At 37.4% G+C, this 8,892-nt stretch overlaps 1 protein-coding gene across 2 annotated transcripts in view; it reads right to left on the bottom strand.

Moving 5' to 3' along the window:
- LOC112157865 (glutamate receptor ionotropic, kainate 2) overlaps positions 1–8,892 on the bottom strand; it is a 114,091-nt gene that overhangs the window by 4,602 nt on the left and 100,597 nt on the right. For both annotated transcript variants that reach the window (XM_024290922.2, XM_024290924.2), the window contains exon 15: positions 5,912–6,162. In XM_024290922.2, coding sequence (XP_024146690.1) covers positions 5,912–6,162 — 251 coding nt within the window. The remainder of the gene's footprint in view (positions 1–5,911; positions 6,163–8,892) is intronic.

Genomic DNA, 8,892 nt, shown 5'->3' with positions numbered 1-8,892 from the left:
TTTTCCCCCATTTGGTTTCATAAACATGAGAAGGTGGAATGTTTTTCATTACTTTGATCAGTTTTCATCTCCTTTTTCTTGGACAGTTTGAGCTCCTGTGGGGAGAACTCATCGAAAACAGACCCCATCTTTGGCTGTAATGTTGCAAGCCTCAAGGGTGGTGGTCCCCTCAATCATGTTGCAGATTTGTTGCAGTGCAGGTTGCAGTGTTGGTAAAAAATAGGGTGTGAACATGTAGTGATCCCTGTTGGGATTTGAAATAGAGTCTCCCAGCAGTCTGTGTCCTGCCTATCTAACAGCTCGCAGGTTGCAAATCATGTATGTCTGTGTATGTTTTTCATGTTGCTGTTGCTTCATAGTTCAGGAATAAAAAAAATTGGAAAAAAAAATCTTGTTTTTACCAGTTAGTCATTGAATTTTATTGATTAGTTGTATGCTGTTTTTATTTTTTTGCAACTAAAAATAGTAAAAGCTGCTATATTTTGTTTAGGAATTCCGTTTTAGCATCATAATTTCCCTTTTTTTTTTACTTTTTAAAAACAATTCATTTAAAGGAACAAAAATTGAAGTTGCATAAAAAAATGCATTAAGAGAAAAAGGGGAAGCATAAAGGAGCTATTTTCCTTTTTAGCAGCTGTAAAAATACATTTTCCACCAGTTATTTAGCCGTTTCTTGTGGCAACTGACTCACAATTTTGACTTTAAATGTGTTACATCCTTTGATCATGACTCGTGCAAATTAGAATTTCCAGTTACACAGATTTTAAATAAATTTTTTTACACAATAAAATAATAAAAAAAATGCACTGGAATGTATTCAGAGCTGAGACTCAGTCTTCCTCCGCCAAAATCATCCTCATATTTATTAACTATTTGATTTCTAACACCATCCTGATAATATATATGAATATTATTTTATGGAGCAATTCCATCATAAATTGATCATTTAAATAGGTGGAATTCACCACAATATTAACAAACCCTACGCATGCAACTGCAACAAACATGAAAGCACAATTGAAAACTAATTAAACTTGGAAAAAAATATGTTTATTTAAAGCATTTTGGTTTAAAGATCAACTCCATCCATGAAGGAAGTCCAGGAGATCAGCTGTAAATTTCAGAGATAGTTTAAGGCCTTCACTGGAGGCTTTGCAGGCCCTGACGATACGCCCATCCTGTACAGGGTCAAAACTATCTTAATGAAATTAAAATTTGGGCTTTTCAACCAGTTTTTTAAATTACCCAAATATATACTATTAAAAGGAAAAATCCACACGAATTATCTTGAAAATAAGTTTTGAGAAATGAGACTTTCAGAAGCCACCAAATAACCTACGAAATGTTTTTGGACTGTAGGAGGAAGTGCCCAGAGAAAACCCACGCATGCACAAGAAAAACATGCAAAGTCCCAGCCAGGACTCAAACTAAAGCGCTTTCAATGACTGAAAACCAGAAAATAACTTTTAAATAATGTAATAATGGTAACCTACACACTTTGTTGCATAAATTGCATTATTTTGGTCAATAATATGATAAAAACGTGAGGATCAAACTAACAGGCAGCACTTTTAACCCCAGAATGTGTTCCCTTTTAATTATGAAGTTTTTGAGGAAAACATAGTATTTGTAAGGACAATAAAGCATCCTCAGAACAGCACCAAACCTCTGCCATGCTTCATGTAGGAACAGTGTTCTTTCCTCTGCAACTGTGAGACCATCTCCAAGGATCTCCAGACACCTGGTGACTTTACGACCCGCGACTCAGAATCACACAAAGAAGCCGAACTCGTTCTTTAACGCCAGCGGTTTCTCCACCATTAAACAGCCAAGTTGTCTAAACACATTTTTCAAATAGCATGCATTTATGTTTGACTTCAGAGCGTTGTGCTGGAAGGTAAATCTCTTACATCCTGCAGTTAAGATAAATTAATACCTTTAAAAAGGGAGCATTTTTTCAACAGCTTTTTTCATGAAAATGAATAAATAAAGTGTTATATCAACATTTCCTTGTTAAGTCCATATAAAAAAAATAATTTATGGAAGTCATCACCCAGAGTGAGTGTCCAGAGGCGCTGAAGTTTTATGTAATTAAGAACACTTTAAAATTACAGTTCAATGTTTTAGCTCTCGGTATAAAACTGAAGAAAGTTTTGTTTCTAAATGATGTTATAATGTTCTCTTTTGTCGTTTCGCCTTAATCTGGCAAAAAGAGAAGCATTCTTAGAAATTGATTTATGTGTTAGAGGACGGCATATCTACAACAGATTTATATAGGTGACCTGAAAATAGTGCCCTAGCGGGAAAAAAAAAGTCTTCAACGCCCGTATTATTAATTATGTGGCATAAAATACTGCAAAATGTCAACATGCTTTATCACCGAGTTTCCATACATTCCTGATTATGCAGAATGTGACTTCAATTAACAAAGAAATAGTTTTAAAAATGGAAGAAAACGATTAAAGTCTAGAAAAAAATGTTTTTTCTTGTGCTCAAGTGCAAGATCTTAGATAGTTTGGCTTTTCAGTTTTTCTCCCCTTCTTCATTTATCAGGATTTTGAATTCAATTTATCTTTTCCGAAACAACCTTTTAAGAAAAATTGAGGTTTAAAGGCAGAGAAAAGACAAAAAAAAGTCAAAAATTTGTTGTTTAGAGGAAGGGACAGGGAGTGAGAGAAGACTCGTTTCCATGCAAATTACCAGCAGCTCAGTAAGTCTTGACATTTGCAAAAACCTTGAATATTATATTGCGTCCTACTGTTGTCTTGATTATTAATGGAAAACAAATACATACAGTGTTTGTGGAAAAAAAGCCTAACAAATTGCTTTTGCAATATGGTAACATTCTCAAAGACCTCTGCAGGAGAGTTTTTAAACTATTTTAGAATAAAACACACTCGACAAATTAATTATGTTTCTGTGTACAAACAGTATGAAATATGTTCCACTTATAAAGAAAAGGAATGCTGTTGTCAGTGAGAATATATGTAGTATCTTTAATCAAAAACAAGCATGAGTGAAATTGACATTAATTAGAAAACTTTAAACAAACATGCTGTATAATTCACATTTAACAAAAAGCTGAAAAACTGATACAAAGTTTTTTTTATGCAAATGTGAAATCAGTAAAGTGTTAAAAACAGAGGCAATCAGTGATTAGACTCAAGAAGATAAATGGGATTTCATTAAACATGTTCTGTGTATTGCAAGGTAAAATTCGCTGTAATTTATTGTCATTTCTTACATTTTTAGCACCCATTTTTCTGTGAAAATTCGTTATGTTTTGGCTATTTTATAAAATAAATAAATAAAAGAAAAAAATTAATTTGCATGGTCACAACATGATTTGATCAGTTGAAATTAACTCGTTAAAAAATATGTATATATATATATATATATATATATATGAAAAACATATATATACAGTAGATATATATATATCTACTGTATATATTTGTGTATATATATATATATATTATATTTATAGATGTATAGATATACAGTATATATGTATATATAGACAGAGATGTACAATATTTAAATATATATATTATATAGATATATATATATAGATATACTGTATATATATATATATATATATATATATATATATATATATATTTAATATTGTACATCTCTGTCTATATATATATCATGTATATATTTGTGTATATATATATATATGTATAGATAGTATATATATATAGACAGAGATGCACAATATTAAATATATATACATATATTGTGTATATATCTATATACATATTATATAGATATATACATATATACTGTGTATATATATATATATATATAGATGTATATTCTCTTTTTTTCGCTTTTGTCCTTCAGAATATGCTAAAATTACGTTAATCATGTTAATGGTTGAAAAGTTACAGCATGATAAATATTTTGTGTTTAAGCGTCACCGACGACGCCTCAGGTGTTACAGGGTTAAACAGTACCGAACAATACCTCTTGAGGGCCCCCAGCAGTTGTAGGTCCATAGAGAAATGGATCGGGACTGTTGGGGCGGAGCCGCTGTCGCCACCCGCTGATAACCAGAAAACGATGGCGGCATTAGCAAGCACCAGTATAGCGGTAAGCTGCCGTTTCTGTTTTCCTCATGGCGATATTTTTCAAAATTTTCTTTCAAACAACAGGAAATTCCTATTATACACGATGTAACAAAAAGTAAAGCAAGAAGGATGAGCTGCTGGATGACCTCTATTGTTGTTACTTTTCTAGTTGTCGCACTACAGCGGCGCAATAACACGCTAGTGGTCTACGCCACGCATTCACCCTGAAAACAAACCACTAAGTGGAAGCGAGACTTAACCGAGTGGAGACGCTCGCCAGAATTAATTGAACCGTTCTGGACTGGACCACTTAGTGGAAACGAGGCTTTAAAGTCCCACTCCAAATGTATTTTGATCAGTGGTCTTTAAATTAGGATTTTGCTGTTTTGGACAAAAAGAAATAATTATTTCTAAGACGAAGTTTGTGCAAGAATTCATAAAAAATTTGCCTCTGAGTTGTGGGCACAGAAGTGAACCTCCGCTTACACCCTCTCCTGCTAGCTTACAGCCCCTCAGACCCCCAATCTGTCATTAACAATGCAACAAAACTAGTTCAAAACCCGGTTTTGAACCAGGTGCTAGTTCATTTAAGATGTAAATGAATCTATTTGTCTTCACGTGGAGGCATCAGAATGGAGCGGAGCCACCCATCACACAAAAGAGCTGATTTTCATCCTATTCATCCTGATTTGAATAAAGAAATACTTAGAAATGCAGTTTTAATATTAAACTCACTTATAAAAAATCTTTAAGAACATGCTAAAAAGCATAAAACTGCTTTAAAAATGAATAGATATTATAATTTCTAAGTGTAGATTGATTCATTTTTTAAACCCAGGCTTTTTGAAAATGTGAAAAAAAAGTATAATCACAGAGAGAATTGAGGCATTTGTAAGAAACGAAAAGGAAAAGCAGTAGAAATCATTGACAGTTTATTTTACATTTGGGTCTGAGTGAAGTATTCCATTGACTAATGCTTACTTCAAAGTTACAAAAAAAAAAAATCTCTCGGATAATTTCAGAGTAATGATTTTCCCATGGAAGCTTGTTGCATTTTCCTGCCTGAAGCAATAACAACATACAGTGACTCTATACTGACAGAGACTGTAATGACTAATTTTATAGCCTGCTGCAACAATTTAATTTCCCTAAGGGGATCAATAAAGTATTTTTGAATTGAACCAAATTGAACTGGATACAATAAGACATGATGAGGGATGAGGGAGCAGCTATAAGCTCAGGTCTAAAATGATAAAACTGTGGTTAGAGATGAAAGTCTCAAACCTGTCTTTAGTGGAACTGTGTTTGATGCAAGATTTAAACCTTTCTTACAGTGTGACTGCAATTTTTATTAGGCCTGGATAAAAAACTTTAAATTTTTTCTGCACATTTGCACTTGAAAAATCAGTTTAAAAAAAAATATTAATTGCAATTGCAAAAAAAAAAGACTTAAGTGCTAATTTATGCCACTGACTGGAACCAATGCAACTTCCTCAAACACGTTTTTCCCTTTAAACCCAGTTGCTGCATTCATTTGTAGCACAGATATGAAGCATGACACATCGCAGTACTCAACCCATGTTTATTCTGATGCCCCTGATGCATATTCATGAGTGATTAAGTGTGAAATAAGCCTTTTTTTCTACTTTGTACTTCGCCTATTTACCATTTTATTTAAATTGGGCCAAGATATGTTAATTAAACAGCAAATTCAGCATAATGATGGTAAGTTAATTCAAAGAAACTCTGCAATGAGGAATTCAATTAACAGTTTGCTTCACTAAATTCATACTGAATGGGATGTGTTTCAGTCAAGCGTTTTTTTTTCAACGTACCTTTTCCAGTTGGGCGTTCTGCTTGGACTTGTACAGAACCTCGCCGACGGCAACAAAGACCGAGAGCACCAGTCCGGCGGCGAGCACGATGAAAATGCCCCCGATGTTCTGCACTCCCAGAGCGCTGGCCTCTTTGCTTTCCTCCTCGGGACAGCCGTTGCCTCTCCACCACTTCTCCTTCATCATGTGCAGCTTCCCTTCCTCTTGCAGCTGCAGAATTGCTATTGTGATCTTGTCTCTGTACGGAGAGCCTGCAGATGCAAAAAAGAACACGAGAGGGGTGGAAAATAGCCAACAGTTGGGGGAAATAAAGAAGGGTTTTGCCTAATATAGACGCTGATGTGTCGGTGGGTGTACGAAACACGTCGACGCTCGCGTACGATCACATAACCTGTCATGTTATTGTTGGATTCTTAAAAGGGAGTTTTTGTAAGTCCCCTTTTCAAATCCCGCTAATCCTTATTTTCGCAGAGTGATTCCAAAATTCTCACACTTCTCTGCGGAGTGGGAATTATGATGCTGGCAACAATCACCCAGCTTTGTGCAGCAGAGCTGCCGTTGATTTTTGACAATTAGCTGCCGCTTGCACCCGCTTTCAGCAAACATAAATTGTGCCTATAAACAGAAGAGCCCAGTGGGGTGAACATTACATGGTTGTATATGTTTGGGATTACGCAGTACGTGGGTGTTGAAGATAGTTTCTCTGTCATCGCGTTGAGAAGGAGAAATCCACAGAAAGCAGAGAAGTGCCAGAATTAGTGACATTAGAGCGCGGCTGGATGCCTGCCTGATCAAAGCAGCAATAATCATGGCAGAGTAGGGGCGTGCTTTCTCCTATCCGTATTGTGTCACAACATATACCCCATCAAGTCAAAGTGCGTACTCTGCCTCAGCCCGGCCAAGAGAGACTTACTGTTATTGAGAGCGCTGGTGTTTGCACTGCTTTAAGGGCTTGTTAGTGTGTTTAAGTGATTACAAACTCATCCATAATGAATCCTGGTTGTACATTTACATTTGAGGCGCTCGGCTTTACTGCTTCCCAGGCAGTAAGGCTAGGCGGGCTCCGTATGGTTTAAAAGTGGGTAGAAAGTGTGGGCTCCGCCTGTTTGCCCACATTGACTTAAGTGGGGATTCAGTCAGTTAGCTTGCTACGTTTGCCAGGAGGACAGCGTATAGTGCAGGGGTCTGCAACCTGCGGCTCCAGAGCCACATGTGGCTCTTCTATCCCTCTATGGTGGCTCTCTGGGTGAAGAAAAATAAAATAGTAATTTTCCAAAATTTGGAGATAAGCTACTATTTTAGCAAAATGCTAACATTTTGGGCTAATTTGTTATCTACTAGGGTTTTTTAGGCTAATTTGGAGTTTAGCTTCTAGTTTAGCTACAGGCTATCTTTTTTGACTAATTTAGTTTACAGAGGAATTTTAGGCCATTTAGGAGTTCAGCTAGTAACAAGGTAGCTTTTTTTGACTAATTGAGCCTCTTATTAAATTTTTTTATGCTAATTTGGAGTTAAGCTAATATTTTAGCATAATGCTAACATTTTAGAGCTAGCGAGCTCTGCTTTATCCAGCTAGCGAGTTCTGTTGTTGTAGGCGAGAAGCTCCTCTGTATTGAGGTAGCAAGCTCCGCTGTAGCATGCTAGCTATCTCTACTACAGGGAGCTAGCGAGCTCTCTCTCCTCTGTATTGAGCTAGCGAGCTTCTCTACAGTGAGCTTGCAAGGTTTTCTGTATTGAGCTAGCCAGCTCCGCTGTAGCATGCTAGCAAGCTCTGCTTTATCGAGTGAGTGAGGTCAACTTTACTGAGCTAGCCACCTCCACTGTAACATGCTAGCGAGCTCTGCTTTATCGAGCTAGTGAGCTCTGCTGCAACATGCTAGAAAGCTCTTCTACAGTTAGCTCTGCTTTATCGAGCTAACAAGCTCTTCTGTAGCAAGCTCTGCTGTAGCAAGCTAGCAAATTCCTCTTTATTGAGCTAGCAAATTCATCTACAGCGAGCTAGCGAGCTCTGCTTTATCCAGCTAGTGAGTTCTATTGTAGTAAGCTAGCTCCTCTGTATTGAGGTAGCAAGCTCCGCTGTAGCATGCTAGCTATCTCCTCTACAGTGAGCTAGCGAGCTTCTCTACAGTGAGCTAGCGAGCTTCTCTACAGTGAGCTAGCAAGCTTCTCTGTATTGAGCTCGCCAGCTCCACTGTAACATGCTAGCGAGATTCTCCACAGTGAGCTGGCGAGCTCTGCTTTATTAAGCTAACAAGCTCTACTGTAGCAAGCTAGTGAGCTCCTCTGTAATTAGCTAGCTAGCTCTGCTGTAGCCTAATAGCCAGCTCCACTGTAGCATGCTAGCGAGCTCCTCTACAGTGAGCTGGCGAGCTCTGCTTTATTAAGCTAACAAGCTCTGCTGTAGCGAGCTAGTGAGCTCCTCTGTAATTAGCTAGCTAGCTCCGCTGTAGCCTAATAGCGAGCTTCACTGAAGCATGCTAGCGAGCTCCTCTACCGTGAGCTAGCGAGCTCTGCTTCATTGAGCTACCGAGCTCCGTTGTCCACCAGGCAGCTGGATAGCATCGTGCCCACTTAAATCATTGTGGGCAAACACAGGTGGGGCCACCACGGAAACTGTGGACAAACCAATATAGGGCCCACATTTTCTGCCACTTTTAAACCATATGGGGCCCGCTTGGCCTTGCTGGCTGGGTTGTTAAAAAAAAGAAACGTGTTTATCAATCATATTTGGATTGTTTTTTACAAACAGCCCAAAAAAGGAGCACTCGCTTTCATCCGGTTTTGCCTGTGAGAACGTTTCTTGCTCGTTGTCTGTGTGTCTCATCTATCATTTAGCTATCACCATCCATCACCCTTTCATCTTCCAGATTCCGTGTATTCCCACTGACAAAAGGGACGTCGGTACAAAACTGAAAACACAAGGTGTGACGGATTTGTTCTTTAGCAGCTTGTTCCCCATTTTTTTTTTTTTTTTTTTGCCT

This window comes from Oryzias melastigma, linkage group LG24 (assembly GCF_002922805.2).
Source record: "Oryzias melastigma strain HK-1 linkage group LG24, ASM292280v2, whole genome shotgun sequence".
NCBI classification, from domain to species: domain Eukaryota; kingdom Metazoa; phylum Chordata; class Actinopteri; order Beloniformes; family Adrianichthyidae; genus Oryzias; species Oryzias melastigma.
Note: the sequence above shows the minus strand (reverse complement) of the source record. Positions and strands in the feature narration are given on the sequence as shown.